Source organism: Candidozyma auris, chromosome 3, assembly GCF_003013715.1.
Source record: "Candidozyma auris chromosome 3, complete sequence".
NCBI lineage: Eukaryota > Fungi > Ascomycota > Pichiomycetes > Serinales > Metschnikowiaceae > Candidozyma > Candidozyma auris.
The window spans coordinates 1,720,425-1,739,230 of record NC_072814.1 but is presented as its reverse complement, the minus strand read 5'-3'; the positions used below and the strand labels follow the sequence as shown (position 1 = coordinate 1,739,230).

The following is an 18,806-nucleotide window of genomic DNA, read 5'->3' as shown; positions in this document are numbered from 1 at the left end:
GCTTGTGCTCATTTGCAGCCATTTCTCCAATGGAGTCATCATGTGAGCCATGTGATGAAGAAACGTATTGATTACTGGTTCTCGAATTATTTCGCTGGTTTTCAGTCCAGCCACAGAAGACGTGCAATTCGTTTCAAATTCTCAAGTTTCTTCCCTCCACCATTCTGCAATTCGTTTCCATCTGAGACATTCATGTCAGCGTCTCTTGAGAATTGTTCGTAGCAACGCTTAAGTAAATAATCTCTACTCGAGTCACACAATGCGATTGCAATCAAATAATGGATCTGGTCATCTTCGTTTCGTTACTCGCATAATGATAACACAACGAAAGGAGCATGCATCGATATAACGCTGATTCATGGGCACGGAAAAGGATGAATTAAAAGTAGAGAGTTTATCATAGGTAATTTGGGTCGTGATAATCTCATGGTGGAAATGTTCTACTTGTCTATACACTCACAGGTTGAAAATCGAGTTCGTGGTAGCGTTGGTTGTAGCGAAAGTGGTTCATGCGGGACTGCGCTTTGGACAATAGTCAGAATGGGCCAATACATGGGTATAAGGCTTACTTGTCTTTCTTGAACATGAACAGCTTGCTCTTTGAAGATTTAGGATTAAATTCGATTTTCAAGGGCGGTCTTGGTTCTGCTACGTTCAAGTGGCCTTCCGATTCTCAGCACTTTTTGTAGTTTTCGCAGCTATTTTCCAATACCCGACCAAAGTAGGCTGTCTCACATTGAACACACACACAAATAATCAATTCACATCTATTTCATGTCAGCAATCGAGCGTGCGACACCTTCATTTTAGGTACTCGAATGAGCTCACGGAACGATTTTTTTGTTACGCTGCTTCATGGGCGTACACGAGCAATCATCGTACTTAATCCATAACTCACAATCTAGAAAGTTTGAAGACAAAAGCGCCCTTGAATATCTGAGTGCAAGAATCAGCTAAAGGCCAGCGAGTCTTTAGAAGGCAACACTTACCAGATGTATCTTCCAAACCTTTCCAAAATCTCCAATGGTTCCCTGCACTTGCCTCAAAAGGCAGTCAAATCAAAAACTTCCCATTATAGCATTCAGCTTATTGAAGACATCAATTCTCAAATCAGCATACCTTCCTCATGCCCAATATTCGTATTCAGCTTCGCATAATTCTCTACACTCTTCATCCGGAGCGAGTTTCGCAGCCATTCACGAAGTTCGCTTACTGAGCAATCTCACCACACGCTATACACAGTGCGCTGAGGCGCCATATACCCCATAAAGCACACGATCTTCAAGGGACAACCACTTGGATGGTTTTTTTGAAGTTTCCTACACTCAGCTCCTCTGTATTTCGAAGCAACAAATTTTCTATTTTCTCCCGCAAGATGCACGTTGAAATCATTCCGCTGTCCTGGGGCAAGGGCAACAACTACGCTTATCTCTTGATAGATGAGCCTTCGAGGCACGCCTGGTTAATTGATTCGGCTTTCCCACAAGACGTTGAGGCGTACATTGCCAATAAAAAGCCCCACTTTGAATTGAAGGCCATAGTGAATACTCACCATCATTGGGATCACGCTGGCGGCAACGGCCATTTTCACAAGAAATATCCGGATTTGCCCGTTATCGCTGGCAAGGACTCTGAATTGGTGACTTACACCCCTTCACACCAAGAGGTGATAGATTTGGGTGACCAATTATCTATCACGGCTTTGCATACCCCGTGTCACACCCAGGATTCCATCTGTTACTATGTGAAAGACTCAAAGACTGGGCAGAAGGCCGTCTTCACTGGTGACACGCTATTCATTTCGGGCTGCGGTCGTTTCTTTGAGGGAACGGCAACACAGATGAAAAAAGCTCTCAACGATATCTTGGGCAAGTTGCCAAAGGATACTGTCACGTATCCAGGTCATGAATACACTAAAGGCAATCTCAATTTCAGTAAGACAGTGTTGCAGAACGAAGCCATCGACTCGCTTGCAAATTTCGTGAAGCTGAGCAGCATCACCGCCGGAAAGTTCACAATCGGTGATGAGCTCGAGTTCAATCCGTTCATGCGTCTTCTGGATCCTCAAGTGTTGAAAGCCACTTCTGCCTCGGACCCTGTCAGCGTCATGGCTAAATTACGTGAAATGAAGAATAACGCCTGAGCCGAAATGCAATCGACAGATATCTGCCGAGGTAACTCCAGCGAAGACAGGGTGCTTTGATTAATAAGTGATGACAGGTAATGTTTTCTCTCTAGCTCAGTCATCGAGTCATGTAGTTCGTACAAAGTCAGGAAGCCATTCTTGCTCATAAGTGAGCTCAGGCTGCCACATCTCTATAAACTCCAAATCAAATTCGGATTTGCCCATGGCGAACTTCTCATACTCCTCAAATATCCCACTCATACACCATCCCTGGAGAAGCTTTCTTAGTAGCCCCACCAACACACCGATTCTGTGCTTGCCTTTATTGGAGTGTATAAGTATTGGGAAATTTCGCTTATCTAGTATGAGATGTAGGGCAGCTCTTAATGACTCCTGTGTTTGAGCCTGAGTCTCTATCAGGGTAAACGGTTCTTGTGAGGAATGCACCAAAAGAGGGTGAAAGTTGATATCGGTGGATTCTATCCACGCCTTGTACTTTTCATATATCTCCGCTGTTCCGTTCTTATCTTTCTTTGGCTTTTCGTCCCTGCCTTTTTTTTTCGCCTTCTCATGGCACAAATCCCCAACGTATATGATTGTCTTGAGCTTGAGCTGTTTCATGAACGGATAGTTAATAGGCATAGGGAACCCTGATCTATATATTCCATCTTCAACAAGCGAAAAGTTTAACGGTGGAACGTAGTTAGGCCGAGGTATTATGGTTGTCTTCAAAGGTGATCCCTGTTCTTGGTGACTCAGGGAATGTTCAAACTGTCCGTTCCCCAGATCGGAGACTTTAGGTTCAGGATCAAAGCTATTGCTAGCTACTTGAGAGGTGGCCATACCAAGAATTGCAGTCTTAGTATCCAGCTTGATGGTAATTACTCATGGATAGTCTACTGGGTCCACCTCAGAGGCTATACCTATACACAGTACTGTTGAAATGGTTGCAAAATATGTTTATCTGACTATTTTCGTGAAGGGTATTATGCTATAAAAGTGGCTGGAATTTCGGAAGAAGAGGAGTTCTGGGCCTCGAGTTCAGCCCACTTGATATATGAGTCGCCTGTGTTGCCTGAGCCTGGGGCGGCGGGATGATCGGTTCAGGAATGACGGGGGGAGCTGTGGGAGATTGCTTGTATGGTGGAGGCAAAATTATTCGTGGTGTGTCATCCGAGTATCTAGCAGGCGTTATGGTGTTTGCCATTTTGTATATGGGGATAGCGGGCATCAGTTGTGGGAAAATCTCAAGCTCAATGTTGTCTTCGTGCTTGAAGATCTTCTCGAGCTCGAAGTCGCAAGTCACGTAGGCGCCAGTTTTGCAGTTTCGAAGACCGTAGATTTGGTTACCATTGAGCTTGAACGCCTGCGTAGCGTTTTCCATGATCTCTACGAAACGTGGTGGCGCAGAATGCTTGGTAGGATAGGTGAACCGCAACGAGGACGACAAGAATCGAAGCACCACCAGCTTCTTATCCATTGACAGATCCGGAGAAGGAGGTCTGTTGTGACTTCTGAGCTCTGTGGCCACAGCAGCCAAATTAGTAAGGGAAAAGTCCCCGTTTTGTTGCAGTGGTGGAGGGATTTCCACTGAGGCAGGCTGTTGAAAGCTCTCAAGATCTGCTCGAAGAAATGGCTGCGACGAGCTCAGCACCAAGGGGTATTCCAAAAGAATACTTCTGTAGAAAGCTTCGCCTAGAGGGTATAAGATTCGGTCAAATCCGAAATCTTTTATGCAACAACCAATGAGCGTTTGAAGAGTCAACGACGCCGTCTCGTCGTCGAGCGACCTATTTACAATTGACTCCGGCTCTAGGCTGCGGTAGAACTGTGCAAGGAACGGATGCAGTAGAAGTTTCTCCAGCAAGTAGTCTATGGAGGTTTGATTAAGATTGATGAAGGATTTTTCAAACACAAGGGCGGCAATTGCAGCGATGGAGTTTTGTCCAAGGCGGCGAAGAAAGTCGTTTCTAGTTTTCGTTGTAGACTCAAGACACAGTCTCGACCGCTTTATCAAGAGCAAAAGAGATAGACGAATCGCTTGGAGCTCCTTCTCATTTTCAGCCTGGGCCTGAGGACCTGGCGTGTTGGTATCAGACAATGGCGGGAGCATGACCCCTAAATGGGGCCGAGATTCTGACTTCCCAGATGAAGAGACCGGCTGAATGAGTGTGCCGATTGCCACCCTCGACTGGTCTTGCTTCGTTATAGACTTTGTCCTTGGGTAGTTCATATCATATACTTCATCATTTGCATCAGTATTGAGTCTCGTAATTTCGGAAAGAAACCGGTCATCATCTTTCCTGCTTGGCTCAGGAGTCCTGTTCTCCAGCTTCACTACACTGTCGATGGAACCTTCCGAGGACATTCTCAGTCTTTTTACGCCATTGCTTCGTTTCAGCTTCGTAGACCGTTTACGATTTCTCCTGACACTCTGCACTGCAGCACGAACAAGCTTATCAAAATCCCCAATATATCGCTGATCGAACTTGAATTCCAACCGCAAAATCTCTGCTACTTTCTTGATCTCATCTTCCTGCTCACTCGCCTTCCTCGAGCTGAGATCAAGGGTATCTATAAGCTCGAGCCTTCGGGCAGAAAAGCGTTTCCAGAGCCTCTCATCCAAAAAATTAAGCTTCTCCCTTATACTATGAGTGACACCTAGCTTTTTTTCCTCTGCCATGGGAGTAGGTAGCATACTCTGGTAAAAGACCGAGTGGGATGATTCAAAATCATCGTGACTCGGAGCCAGCGCGCATTTTTTGGGTCTTGCCATCTTGACTCATGACTATGAATCATCGGGGGTACAACACCGGAGAAAAATGATGTCGATGTGGGTTAGCAATTGCAACCATGGTGATTCTATGAGAAGGTATGATCTGGTTTTTATGTAGAATTTTGGGCCCCTTATGATAAACCATGGTGTCTCGGAAATCGCGATTTAAATTCCGCACGGGTCTGACTCCACAGCGGAAGGAGTCTGAAAAGAAACAGAGAATTAAGAAGCGCTACATCAGAGGCATTTAAAAGTAAAGGCACCTTGCGTTATTCACTTGAAGCTTTTTTAGAAGACGCTTAGAAAATTACTATCAGATTGTTCGTCTAAGTAAATAATTGCTGAAGATACACACCAAGTAGACACCATTTCGATCTACTTGAATCTCTGTCACTAATCACCAGAGGAGGTGCTTCTGAACACGCATTCCTCGTTACTAGTTTTAGGTGACATCGACATGTGAGGAAACCTGATGTTCATATGATGTTGTTTAACGTAGCCAAGAAGAGTAGCCATTACAATTGTACTACATTAAACTTGAGCCGAACTACATTGTTTGAGAAAGGAACAGACAGGGGACCAACTATAAACAGATTGAATAAAAGATTTCGATATCAGTCAATGAAACATTCACTTCATTGTCTCAACTAAGGGTCACCTTTGCCATCCAAACGAAACCTGCGGACAAGGTGTTAGCCAACCATTTACACAAAAAACTCAAATTCGGGACTGTATACATTTGTTTTAACCACAAAAACAGTGCTCAAATATGAGTATCGAGAGACCAAAGAAAGCAGCGCTTAGCAATGCAGAAATTAAGAGCAATGGAAGACGTAAAATGACAAAAAGCAGAGAAGATTAATTAAATGAATTTTTCTAAAGGTCCATGAATTTGTATCGAGAAAGACGCTTTTGATTTTTTCAGTCAGTGTGAGTAGGCCTTATGTGGAATACATTTACGAGGTTTGTTATGGCTAAAGCTGCACCTCGTGCGTTTTTCGCAGCCGATTCCACATGCCCCTCCCTCGTAAATGAAGAGGTATAAAAAGAGCTTTGAATCTCATTTTTCGTCGTAGGGTGATGTCGTCGAGCTCTCCTTTTAGACACCCCTGGTGGGCTGCCTTTGGGCTTTATGTGAACACAGCTCGTTACCGTGACGAATGGCTCATTGTCGGACTCTCAAACACAATCAGGCAGAAACCAGATTGGGAGAAAAAGTGTAAGGATCAAGAGATCGTGAAAAAATGGGAAGCAGAGTTTTTGGCCCAGAGACCAGAGACAAAATACCCAAAAGAGGTTTTTGAGTATGTGATTCGGGAATTGAAGTGGTACGATGAATTGCAGTCGCTTCCTGAGATCGCTGCTGGAAAGTTCAAGATAGCTGCCGACGATAAGATCTTGTATAGTGATGGAGCTATCGCAGACAATATTGTGAAAAGCTTCAGCAAGGACGCCGCTTCGTTTGAGTCTGCAATCACTAAGAAGGACTACCATCCAGGCTCTGACGACTTGGTGGTGGATTTATTACACCCTTCTCTTTTCCACCTAGTCTACGGCAGAACAAAGGTAATAAGCGGTGACAAGTTGGTGGCGGCTGAGTTTAATGAGGAAATAAAGACAGTCAAGAAAGGTGTCGCAGAATACGGTGTATCGAAGAGGTTTCAGTGGCTTCCAGCGCTCATGAAGCTAGACAGCGAGACGAAGCACTTTGGCTTTGTTTCTTACATCAACAACCTCCATCCTATAAAGAATTCCTCTCTTTATCAATCAATAGCTGATATTTTCAATCAGGTGATTCCCGGTTTGAACTTGTGCTTGTCCAGATTTCAGTCCGAAGAATATGTGAAGATACCCATTCAGGATTACTACGGAGAAGGTTATGCGGAGTACAGTAAGACTTGCTACGAACTCATTGATAGAAAGGCTACTGATGAGGAGTGGGAAGAATGGGAGAAGGGAAAACGCCAATTCTACAGGGAAGTCATCCCAAAATACGAAAAGGATCCTGAAACTAAGCACATTGATCTTCGTGGCTTTGAAAACTTGAAGGTGATCGTGAAAATGGCAAACATTGAGCTCACACCAGAGAAACCAGAGTATAAAGGTGGCTCTTGGCACGTCGAAGGTACCATTAACGAAGACATCGTTGCCACGGTGATATATTACTATGATATGGATAACGTGAAAGATTCCAAACTCTCCTTCAAGTATGCTTTTGACGACCCAGATTACGAACAGGGTGATGAGTTCTACTGCAAAGACAGATTTGGAATCGAAGATGGAGATCCCATGACTAGGTACATTGGAAGCGTCGAAGCAAAGAAAGGGAGAGTTGTGATCTTCCCCAATAGCTTTCAGCACCACGTCGATGCGTTCAAATTAGAAGATCCCAGCAAACCAGGATTTAGAAAAATTTTGTGTTTCTTCTTGGTCGATCCATATAATTCATTGGTGAAGGCAACCGATGTTGTTCCACCACAAAATGAAACATGGGTCAACGACAAGGAGCTTATGAAAAAGTTCTTCCCCCAGGTTAACGCAAAAGATCTTGCCACAATGACCGAGCAAGAAGCTAAGGAGTTTAGGCTGCAGTTGATGGAAGAACGTTCAGCAATGGTAAATGAAGAGGACGATTTTGACAATGCCTACAGCAGAACCTTCTCCCTTTGCGAGCACTAAGGCTATATAAAGCAGACTTAGAGTAATTAGAACAAGATTTGATACTTAGAATTCTTAGAGCCTACACAAGCTACTTGTAATATAGATTGTCAAGAGGTGATAGTTGAAGGCTTTCACAAATTGGATAGTGTCGAAATGTACCGATATATGACTGGCTGTATACCGCCAACGCTGAATTCATCAGTTAGTCAGACTTACTATAGGCAGTTATGAAGTCTAGTGGACGGCAAAAAGCAAGCACCTTCCACAATCAATAACGTCACTAACAATGTTCTTTTCACAAAGGGAAGCCCAAGACGAGAATCTTCAAAATGGCCACAGCTGTCCGTCATAGCCACCAAGTTAATGGCGAAAACAATAAAGGTTCTCTCACACCATAAAGAATCCATCAAGCTCTTTTGGCTCAAACGGCTAGTTCACTTGTCTCCTTGTCACGAGCCTTCGACGACGAACTGCACCAATTGCCGTATTGGTGGAGGTTCTCTGCTCAACGGAGCTTTAACGGTAAGACGTGAAAACTTCAAGTAATGTTTGATTTTGTTACCACGATCAAAAGGCGCCTGCTTAGATTGAGAGTCTCGCTCTCGGTACCTTTTGCAGCCATTTCGCACCCTACAATGTTGGACACCCTCCGGCAGCCCAATGTCTCGCTGCCAATTGCCAAACCCGCGGGAAGAACTCTACGAAGTTTTCAAAAAGAGTACTATTTGAAGTTTCTACTCCAACCATGCTTCGCTCTTCATTGCCATTAGCGAAATCGCTCGCCTTAGCGCGTACCATTGACAATAGCCCCAATACCCTTTGTTAGTATTCCTCCGAGGGCTCCCCGGAGAGGCCAATTCCACTAAAAACATGTAAGATTGGATCCGGTAGCTCAAGCAAAAGTTGGAAACACTTCACTGAATCTTTCTCATCTCCTTCTCTGTCGCCCTTAGTATGACGCATATCTGACAAATGGCTGCAAACAAGAACGTGAGTCACGGTGTGCATGGGAGATTGCACAAGTATAAGTGGGTGGTGAGCACTGGCTGCAGGACGGGGCCGCCCAATTAGGCAAGTGAAATTTTTTGCCGCGATGGACAATCAGTATAAAGGGCCCCGTTATCGCCCCAATTCTCACCTCTCCCCATCTACTTTTACAGAATTCACACATCCCACAAAACATGTCAAAAGGAAAAGTTTGTCTCGCGTACTCCGGTGGTTTGGACACCTCCGTGATTCTCGCCTGGTTGCTTGAACAAGGCTACGAAGTTGTGGCCTTTTTGGCCAACATTGGCCAGGAGGAGGACTTCGAAGCTGCCGAGAAGAAAGCCTTGGCCCTTGGTGCTTCTAAATTCGTCGTGGTGGATGTCAGAAAGCAGTTTGTTGAGCAAGTGTGTTTCCCTGCCATCCAGGCCAACGCCGTCTATGAGAATGTCTACCTTTTGGGTACTTCGTTGGCCAGACCAGTGATTGCCCAGGCTCAGATCCAGGTTGCCGAACAAGAAGGATGCTTTGCTGTTTCCCATGGTTGCACAGGTAAAGGTAATGACCAGGTGCGTTTTGAGTTGTCCTTCTACGCTTTGAAGCCTGATGTCGTTGTCATTGCCCCATGGAGAGACCCTGAGTTCTTCAACAGATTTGCTGGCAGAAATGACTTGTTGGAGTACGCTGCCTCGAAGAACATTCCTGTGGCTCAGACTAAGGCCAAACCATGGTCTACAGACGAGAACTTGGCTCATATCTCTTTCGAAGCTGGTATTTTGGAAGACCCAAACACTACTCCTCCAAAGGACATGTGGAAGTTGACTGTCGACCCCACTGACGCTCCAGACACCCCAGAGGACTTCGATGTTGTGTTTGAAAAGGGTTTACCAGTCAAGTTGGTGTTGGATGGCGGTAAGAAGGTTGTTACCGACCCAGTGGAATTATTCCTTGAGGCTAACGCCTTGGCCAGAAGGAACGGTGTGGGGAGAATTGACATTGTCGAGAATCGTTTCATTGGTATCAAGTCCAGAGGCTGCTACGAGACCCCAGGCTTGACCATCTTGAGATCCACCCACATTGATTTGGAGGGTTTGACCTTGGACAGAGAGGTGAGAGCATTGAGAGACCAGTTTGTCACCATTTCTTACGCCAAGTTGTTGTACAACGGAATGTACTTTACCCCAGAGTGTGAGTACGTGAGAGCCATGATCCCACCTTCCCAGAAGACCGTCAACGGTACTGTCAGAGCCAGAGCTTACAAGGGCTCCTTGACGATTTTGGGCAGATACTCTGACACCGAGAAATTGTACGATGAAACCGAGTCTTCCATGGACGAATTGACTGGCTTCTCTCCTGAGGACACTTCTGGTTTCATTGCTGTCCAGTCCATCAGAATCAAGAAGTATGGTGAGGCTGCTCGTGAAAAGGGCCAAAAGTTGGAATTGTAATTAAGTCAATCAAAACCTATATAATCTACGGTATAAATAGAATGTCATATTTCAAATTATCACTGTCTAATCATCTCTCCCATTTCCTTAGTTCAAAGAGCTCCTCACTAACATCGTACTTCTCTCCAACGAGTGACTTGACTGTAATGACGATGTCGTCGATCTTTTGATATGCCAAATGCATCAATAACAAGCACACTATATTGATCTGTCCATCGTGGCTTAGCAATTTTTGATAATTCACCGTTTTTCCGTGTCTCTGTGTGATAGCACAATCATCATGATTCTCATCCGATCTGATGCTACTACTTTCTACCTCGTCGTAGAATCGTTCATTCAACGTGGCACTGCTCACACCCCACTGCTCACTGACACTCTCAAAATGCTTTGCAGTTAAGTTGGCGTTAGTTATTTTAGGCATAGGGCTCTTTCGCCGGAGTGCACCAGCGGACATGCCAGTGAGAGCAAGCACTTCCGCCACCAAATCTGCATTCGTCCAGCCTAACCTATCAAGTATTATCGGCATCCACTCCTTTGTGTCCTGGACCTGATTGATCAGAATATAGATCAAGTAGTATAATTGAATAAGGTCATTTACTAAGGTTTGTAACGTGCGGTAGGTCTCAGTTGGCCAGTTTCCGGTCCAAGCAGTTTCATACCTGATGAAGTTCATCATTGCTCTGGCATTTGCTAGAGAAATTAATAGACTTCTCATCTTATCACTGGCCTCGTCGTGACGAACTTTGATATGTATATTTGAGTTTTCGATACGCTTCAAAGCAAACTCAGAAATCTTCGAGAACATGTCATTCGAAGACTCCAAAACGCCCGAAAGAATCATCCTGACAGCGACTTTCGAGCTTCTTGGTTTTGGAAACGAGCTTGCTAAAAGCGAAACAAACAAACCAATCACAACACTGACAAACCTAGTAACAGCCACGCGCCATCCAACCCCTATGTTAGAGGGGAACAGCAGTCGAGAGTCGGACCAACTAGTTCCTAAGACCAATACTGGGGTTACACTTACCATAATCCCCGGGACCTTAGTTATGTGCACAGCAAATTGACGATAATAGGCCGTCAAGAAATATATGACAGCTGTGACAATTGCATAACCGTAAGGATTTCCATTTCCACTCCCGGTTGAGATGTACCAACCTATCATACCTGCGAGACAGCCAATGAAGGAGTAAATAATTTTTGACAAAAACAGGTACACTGTTTCTGCAGTGTATTCTGAGATGGAAACAGCGCATGTAATGGGAAGCCAAAGCAATCGATGTCTCGTGAAGAATCCCGTCGATGGACGGAAATAATATGGAAAGCAACAAAACTGTAGAAGCATAGACAGGCGTACCCAAAACCACAAATTCTCACTCTCATATAAATTTCGATAAAAACTGAAGAGGTTTATCACAACGACCTGATAAAGATTTTCGGGATCCAATACGTCTGGATCTCGGTGACGCACAATATTAGGGGATGACCCTTCAGCGTTACCAACAGGATCGTCATTATACATGTCTCTATTGATAGTCACTCTTTTGTCATGGCGAGTACTTGAAAACATGGTTATCACTTTTGGCGTTGGTCTTGTTTCGTCTAAGTCTGAAAGAACTGAGCAAAGACTGAAAATTTGTTGGGCAATCTCCTTGCAGAAAAATACGACAAGCGAACTTTGACTTACTAGACATAATTTTTGCTCCTCTCCATCAAATCTGTTAGCAAGACTTTTGATGGTTTCATTGGCCTCATCAAGTTTCTGGACCTCAGCCCTCAACTTCTTTACATGGTGAAGGAGATTCTCGTTCTGTTTCTTTTGCTCATTGACGTGTTTTGACCAGCTCAATAAACTGTAGGTTCTGAAAGAATTAGCCGCCTTTAGCCACGCAGATACAGCTTTAAGTGTTTTTGGAACCTCTTCTAGAAATTCACCATAATGCTCTTTCATAAAACTACAGATGACATCTAAGTCATGAAGACTGATTGCTTTCCCGGTTTCTTTGAAATGATCCTTTAGTTTTTGTACTCTCATCTGAGTCTCGAAAACCCCCACTTTGGCATAAGTATGCCTGAATGATGCAAGGAGTTTATTGTGAGAGTCAGAGAAGGATTGATTTGACAAGCTTCCTTTCCTCTTGAGTGGGGCGTATGCATCTCGTGTGACATCTTTTCTTTCGTCCAAAAGATCGTACAAGTACTTAAAACCTGCTAAGACGGTCAAGAGAGGTTTGATCTTGGAACGGATCTCCGCTAGATCACCTGTATCAAATCTGCTAAACGAAACCTCCCATCTTGAACTAATGAGAAACATCTCCAGTGGCCCTAGTTTAACTCTTGATGCCTGTACGTCGCTGGCTAATTGATTATGGTTGTTGAAGTTGTCGAGCGAAGGCTTAATCGTCTTGAAGAAATTAGCATTCTTCTCGCAAGTAGCAGCCAAGGAGTCGTGAATTCCAATTATGGCTTTGAGATATGTATGACTCGACGTGAAGGGGAACACTACGAAAGCACACACAATTTTAAAGACGAAAGCTAGTAGAAATGGCTTGATGATGACCATTGAAACTTCAGCACCAATGAAAGTAGGCAAAGTGACAAAATTAACCGTCATTATGACGGTGGTAATGGCGCCTGCAACAAAAGGTAGCCTCATGAGAGGGTGATACCTTCTTGTCATGCCAAATGCGGTGAAAGCTATGAGCCCTGCAAACACCCAAATGACTGTGCACCGAGTATCTAGGAATCTACCATCGGTGACTTGTTCCTGGTAGCACTTGGAGACATTTTCAGAAGTGCAAATGCCGTCAGCAATTAGCAGCCGAGCCACCGACTCCTGGGTGGGCCACCCTCTCAAGTGAGCGCTTATGGCGCTAGCGACCACAATAAATAGCCAAGCTACGCACACATAAAAGGAACACATGAATGCTAGCAGAACATTGATAACAACAGATAAACCACCGTTAGCCATGATGAAGCCCATGATCTGGAATAAGAAGCATGCTATTCCTAACCATTCGTCTGTCCTGGGCACTATGCAAAGAAAGATTGTGGACCAAACTTGGACCCATGTTTGCAAAACTAGTTTGAGGTCACTTCGGCTTGTATGTTTTAAGATCCAATCTGGGTAGAAAAACAGGTATGCTTTTCTCCAAAGGTTGCTTTTTGGTTCAGGCTTTTCTATACCACTGTCGTCCTTTTTATCGTCGTACACATTGTACTGCGACTCATCAAGTGCCTCCTTTTCTGTGCCATAGATTGCCTGTGGAGTGAACTCATTTACTGAGTCATCCGAAGCTACCATGTGTTCTGTTCAAAGAATGATGTTGCTCTGAGATATGTGAAGTATGAGGGCAGCTGGTATCGGCAGCACGGCGGTTGGTGACAGGATGGTGCAGGACAAAGAGCTACACATTCGTCAAGTGCGGACTACTGTGGAATTTAGTCCGCACTTGAAAGCCTGGACAATTCAAGTTGCCAAGCCCGGAGCTTGTCGAGGAAAGAAAGAACATCTTTGCCAATTAGTTGTGTGGGAATGCTTTTTTTGGCCATGTTGTTCGTTTTGCTGAGCTGATAATGGTCGCTCAAATGCGCCGCAAGCGCCGCTATTATTTTGCTGGCTGTATGCAAAGCTTCGCCCAGGTGCGTCTCGGTTGTTTTAGTATCACTCAAGACACTGTCTTGCAAGAACTCATCTTGGTGGGTATAGAAGTAGTAGCTTGCAAGCCATAGGACCCGATTAAATTTGGGAAACCTGTACCTCAGAGGCACACCAGTAGCCTTTTCAATATTGTAAATCTTGAGGTGCATAGGGATATCCTTTAGGGTAAGATAATTACCGCCAATGATCACGGAATCTTCGGGCGTGTACACGGAGTGGATCCAGCCGCTAGGTATAATGAAAAGATCACCCTTTTGGAGACTAACTTTGAAGCCTCCAGTCGGGATGAGCTTCTTACCACGGATTTTCTTCGAGTAAGTACCAAACCATGTGAAGTTCTGCCGCGGCTCTTTACACCAACTGGTATAGAGATCAAGATTATCGTCAGTGGGCGGGTACATTAGAAAAGTCTTGCTCCCGTGGCAGACAGTATAGTATACTGGCGTCCCGCTGAAGTCGATGTGGAAGTCTGTGTATGAGCCAGCCACTGACATGAGACAGTATGTGGTGACTTTTGGTCTTTCCTCACCTGACTCATTTTGCAGCCAAACTTTATCGACGAGGTCCATGTCACGTACCATTTTCGGCCTCACAAAGGCGTCACCAAGACCTTCAACGTCTGAAACCTCAAGGGAAATGACGTTTCGGATGCGGTCTTTATCCCTCATGTAGAAGTACCGTTTCCACTGGCCCAAGTTCCATCCTGGAGACTCGCTCTGTTGAGATAAGACGTCCATGACCTCCACAGGCTCATCCTCGCCCACTAAGCTGGCGATCTTCGAAACAGTCACCTCTTCTCTTTCACAAGGAAGCTTCATACCTACATCTTCATTCACCACCTGAGGAATCAAAATGGGCCTAGGAAGCCCCGTGGCCAAAATGTACTCTTTTGTAAGCTCATCCCCGGACAAAACATCAATGTACGGGTCCCCCTTGGCATTTGGATCAGCTACAAAAGCAAACTCCTCGAAGCTGGGGACGTGGGGGTGCACGCTTTTATCTATTGCAAACGTCTCGCCCTGGTCAAGGGCCACGTAGTCAATTTTTACCCTTGCTCGTTTCAGCACTCTTCGTAGTTGCGATGGTCCGTGTTTCTTGGAACATTTCTGGCAATGGTATGAGGCGATCTCGGCTATATCCTCTTCTTTGGTGCCGATACAAATCGTATGGAACCACTGGCGGCAAATATCACATTGAATCCAGTTGATATCCTCGGTATCTGAGGGAGGCGTGTCTGGGCAATTGGGACACAACTCCAGGGATGTTGGCATTTCTTAAAGAGATGGGGTAATGACTATGTAAGCTGGGGTTGATGGTTTCGCACTAGTAGTAGTAGGGCCTGCCGGACACTGATTCAAGAGATAGTATAAAAAGTGGATGAAATAGATTGATGCAATTGAATGGACAACATAATTTTTTTGAACCAAAAGTCCTTTACTCTCGCTTTTTTCCTTTTTCATCCCCTAATGCATTTTACCAAAAAGTCTCTCTATAGATTTCCACTTGCACCCCATCGCACTTTGTACTATCAATGAGCAATTCGCACCCATAGAGCTAGATCAAGCTTCGCAATCTCCAAGTCGTGCTTACTAGATTACCAACAGTTAAAGTCATGTTACGTCTGTTAAGACACTCACGTGTTCCTTTCAAAACGTTTAGAAGAGCATACACAGCAGAGGACCCTCGACAAAAGTTTCTCCAGGAGTACAAAGTGCGTGCTTCTTTGGAAAGACTCATTCATCATTATGCGAGCCAGCCATTAGAGAAACTTCTGATCCTGGCTATCTTGGAGCAATCAAGGAAACTCAACTCAACATACATTCTTCAAAGCGCTAGAGAAACTATTGAGCAGTTGCTAACCTACAATGCTCGCCGTTTGCGCCAGTTTCGTGACTTGCCTTATCTTGTCATGCTCAATCCTTCCATCTCAGAGTCTTACAACATGTACTTAAAAACGATGTCGGTGTTAATCACCGCGTCGATTCATCCACCGTGCACATTAGAAGAGAGCCAGCGGTTGAGGAGTACGGTTTTGCAGAACTTCATGGAGATTCATGCTGATGCGTTGCCCACACTATCTAAAGGTTTCAGCGAGGTACTACATTTGCTTTCGGTAGACAAAGTGAAGAGCTTCTTGGATGAACACTTGAGAGAGCGTATAAGCATGCGCCTTATAGCGCACCAGCAAATCTCGTTGACAGATTCCTTGACGAACGGCACCTTCAAAGAAGGCAGCCCGCACAACGGTATAGTCAAGCCACTCAACATCAAAGACGTGATTATGAGAAATGCAGAGCTTGTCAATGATATTTGCCTCATGAAATATGACCAGAGTGTGAAAGTGACGATTGATACCAACCTTCACCCTCCGAATTTCTGGACTCTGAAGGACGAGCCTGATAAGCTCGCCAACGAAAAAGACGAACCAATAATATTCCCCTACATTGAGTACCATCTAGACTATATCCTCATGGAGCTTTTCAAAAACTCCTTTAGAGCTCATATAGAAAATGGTGTGAAGGACCCCGTCCAGGTGACCGTCTCAACTAGCGACTCACCTTCTTTTTTGGAGATGAGAATCAGAGACAAGGGTAAGGGTATCCCGCCACACGCATTGAGCCACGTATTTGACTACTCTTTCTCCACGTACGATTCTGGCGAGGGGGACAGCTACAAAACGCTCAATGTGCCCCCAGGCGAAGCGGGACATACGGTGGCTGGAATGGGATACGGCTTGCCTCTTCTGAAAAACTACATTGAAATTTTCAATGATACACTCAGCGACAAGAATAAACCGGCCAAGGGCCTGCTCACAGTGCAATCATACTACGGCTGGGGCACCGATGTCTATCTCAAGACCGTTGGATCATGAACGGCCCACTTACATAGGCGAATTCTGCAGTGGGGTTTGAATAGCAAAGCCCACGTAGGATATATTGCACGATGGCTCGGCAATTGACTGGTGAATGCATTGGCAGCATTTCACAATGGAAAATCCACACCAGAGAGTCGTGTCTACAGAGTCTTGGCTTCCTCTCACCAGCCTCATTTGCGAGATCGGTTTTGCACCCAAGAATCGAACCCAGCCAACAAATAAAGACAAAAGGTTATTACTGAATAGCCTTCCATATAGCTGACCAAGTTCATCGCGTCAAACCTTTGATATCTTACTCGTTTTACGCTCATCATTTATCCTCTCCCCTTTTTCCCTCGCTGTTTTTGGTCACTTCCTCAGGCGGCGCAATTCTATTCTGAGTGAGACCTGCCTGTGGTTGCATGACGACTCGCGCACCACCACCTACTCATTCCAGGTGGTCTGTATCACCACTCCATGTTCGAAGCTTCGTCAAGGGCCTCGGATCTCACCTCAATGACTCCGACGTTCGATGCTTTCTGTCTGCAAATAACTGCTCCCACGCTAGAAAGCGTGCGTTCCCTGTGTCGTCATTTACTCATAAACAGCGACCCCACAGAGTGCAACCAGTCTCTTTCCACTTATCTCAAGACAGCCGTGGACCATTTGCTGAAAGAGCTGGAAGTGTACCATGTTTGTTCAGTTTTTGCACTAGATTTGCTTCGGCTGAACTTGTTTACAAAGAACTTTGGCTTGTGCATGGGCAAAATCCTCAGCTTGCTCAAAGTCCTAAGTGACGCTGCCTCCGACGAAGAAGTCGAAAACTTCAAAAGCTTTTTACTGGTAATCACGCTTCTTACGTTCAAACTTCATGATGATCCCGTGATGGGTGCAGCGTTCTCTGAACACATATCGGATGAGCAATTTGTGTCGACGTTGCGCTCGCTAGGCATTATCTCAGTTGTGGGAAACGTTCTAAACAAACACATCACATCCTCAAAATCTTCTCATGCTGCGTATGTCTTGCTCAAATTCAATTGTGATATCATTTTTCAGTATTTGTACAAGGTGGTGCTTCTCTCAGATGAAGAGTTTGATTCGTTGACGAGAAGCCCGTTGATTCCAACCCTCATAGATGATCTCACCTCAAATGACAACTTCAATGAGTATGATGTCACATACAACGATTTTGAGGACGAAGAGAAGCTCGTTGCATACGAGGAGTTCAAATTGCTTCTTCTCATCAATGAACAATACCTAATGAAAACCATATCATGTACATCTAGAACGAATAGAGTCTTTGAAGGATTGCTGGTCAATCGCAAGGGCGTCAATGTACTATGTGGGTTCACAAATTTGCTAGTCTATCATCTCAATCGTGAAGAGTCAAGCATCATCAAAATTTTAATGTTGAAGTTTCTTTACACAGTCTTTACAACGTCATATTCCGCTAAATTCCCTTATCTCAATGACGTCAAGATTCTACTTGATATCATCCTCAGAGAGCTTAATGACCTTGATTACTCTCCAGAGCAACCCAAAGAAAATTGCATTCTAGCCCTCACCTACTTGAAGGTACTCAACCCGCTCCTCGTCTTCTCTCAATTATCCGAGCTTGACCCACCATACAAGCCATACGAAATTTTGGAGACGTTACGAAATGTTGTGATCAACTGCGATACTAACTCGTATGAAAGGGAGTATGAGGATGTGTCTACTAAATCCAACTTCGCAGCCATCGTTAAATCAGCCACAAAATGCCTCAATATTCCATGGGTTAAAAAGAGTTCCAATGGGTTTAAGGTCAACTCTCTGTTGAATTCGAGCAAGAATGCTAGCTCTGAAAGTCTTGTATCTATCCTGTCAGTCAGCTCCAGAGTCGCCAATGTCAAGCTTGGTACACTGGACAATACTTCTTCAACAGACTCTTTATCATTCACTCGTGTGGCATCCGTTAGAGCGTCCAACAAGGATGACTACAATCTTCATACAAAATCGCATAATTTGGAACTTCAAGGACTGAGAAGCAAAGACTCTATGTTTTCAATTAATAATGGCAATGTCTTTCTACAAGATTCCAGCAAAGACAACTCAGAGGATCCGTTCGCCACATTTGCAGCTGCTCGCACTGAACAGCTTCTAGATTTGCCTAAAGAGTATTTGGGCGGAAACAATAATTCTCAGCCTAATAGAAAGCCAGATACACTCAACGCCAGACAACAGAAGGCAAAAGTTAAAAGAGCCCCACCCCCGCCTCCTCCACCACCAAGAAGAAGGAGATAGCATTAAAAACCTCA

The 18,806-nt window shown here is 44.7% G+C and overlaps 9 protein-coding genes across 9 annotated transcripts; 5 read left to right on the top strand and 4 right to left on the bottom strand. All coding sequences in view use genetic code 12, as the record gives it.

Annotated features, from left to right (window-relative positions):
* Positions 1 to 1,375: 1,375 nt before the first annotated feature.
* On the top strand, positions 1,376 to 2,143 carry GLO2 (hydroxyacylglutathione hydrolase; the record flags this gene model as incomplete). The annotated part of the gene is made up of 1 exon (XM_029032749.2): positions 1,376 to 2,143. The coding sequence occupies one exon, from the start codon at positions 1,376 to 1,378 to the stop codon at positions 2,141 to 2,143; it is 768 nt and encodes a 255-aa protein (XP_028893064.2).
* A 108-nt stretch (positions 2,144 to 2,251) lies between these two features.
* Positions 2,252 to 2,767, bottom strand: CJI96_0003415 (uncharacterized protein; the record flags this gene model as incomplete). The annotated part of the gene is made up of 1 exon (XM_029032750.2): positions 2,252 to 2,767. One exon carries the CDS (start codon positions 2,765 to 2,767, stop codon positions 2,252 to 2,254), a length of 516 nt encoding a protein of 171 aa, XP_028893065.2.
* A 349-nt stretch (positions 2,768 to 3,116) lies between these two features.
* On the bottom strand, positions 3,117 to 4,808 carry CJI96_0003414 (uncharacterized protein; the record flags this gene model as incomplete). Its single annotated transcript, XM_029032751.2, has 1 exon — positions 3,117 to 4,808. One exon carries the CDS (start codon positions 4,806 to 4,808, stop codon positions 3,117 to 3,119), a length of 1,692 nt encoding a protein of 563 aa, XP_028893066.2.
* Positions 4,809 to 5,981: 1,173 nt separating this feature from the next.
* On the top strand, positions 5,982 to 7,580 carry CJI96_0003413 (DUF4246 domain-containing protein; the record flags this gene model as incomplete). Its single annotated transcript, XM_029032752.2, has 1 exon — positions 5,982 to 7,580. One exon carries the CDS (start codon positions 5,982 to 5,984, stop codon positions 7,578 to 7,580), a length of 1,599 nt encoding a protein of 532 aa, XP_028893067.2.
* A 1,163-nt stretch (positions 7,581 to 8,743) lies between these two features.
* Positions 8,744 to 9,994, top strand: ARG1 (argininosuccinate synthase; the record flags this gene model as incomplete). The annotated part of the gene is made up of 1 exon (XM_029032753.2): positions 8,744 to 9,994. The coding sequence occupies one exon, from the start codon at positions 8,744 to 8,746 to the stop codon at positions 9,992 to 9,994; it is 1,251 nt and encodes a 416-aa protein (XP_028893068.2).
* Positions 9,995 to 10,064: 70 nt separating this feature from the next.
* CJI96_0003411 (uncharacterized protein) lies at positions 10,065 to 13,298 on the bottom strand (the record flags this gene model as incomplete). The annotated part of the gene is made up of 1 exon (XM_029032754.2): positions 10,065 to 13,298. The coding sequence occupies one exon, from the start codon at positions 13,296 to 13,298 to the stop codon at positions 10,065 to 10,067; it is 3,234 nt and encodes a 1,077-aa protein (XP_028893069.2).
* Positions 13,299 to 13,435: 137 nt separating this feature from the next.
* CJI96_0003410 ([Histone H3]-lysine-36 demethylase) lies at positions 13,436 to 14,926 on the bottom strand (the record flags this gene model as incomplete). Its single annotated transcript, XM_029032755.2, has 1 exon — positions 13,436 to 14,926. The coding sequence occupies one exon, from the start codon at positions 14,924 to 14,926 to the stop codon at positions 13,436 to 13,438; it is 1,491 nt and encodes a 496-aa protein (XP_028893070.2).
* Positions 14,927 to 15,267: 341 nt separating this feature from the next.
* CJI96_0003409 (alpha-ketoacid dehydrogenase kinase family protein) lies at positions 15,268 to 16,527 on the top strand (the record flags this gene model as incomplete). The annotated part of the gene is made up of 1 exon (XM_029032756.2): positions 15,268 to 16,527. The coding sequence occupies one exon, from the start codon at positions 15,268 to 15,270 to the stop codon at positions 16,525 to 16,527; it is 1,260 nt and encodes a 419-aa protein (XP_028893071.2).
* Positions 16,528 to 16,986: 459 nt separating this feature from the next.
* CJI96_0003408 (uncharacterized protein) lies at positions 16,987 to 18,792 on the top strand (the record flags this gene model as incomplete). The annotated part of the gene is made up of 1 exon (XM_029032757.2): positions 16,987 to 18,792. One exon carries the CDS (start codon positions 16,987 to 16,989, stop codon positions 18,790 to 18,792), a length of 1,806 nt encoding a protein of 601 aa, XP_028893072.2.
* Between the last annotated feature and the right edge of the window lie 14 nt (positions 18,793 to 18,806).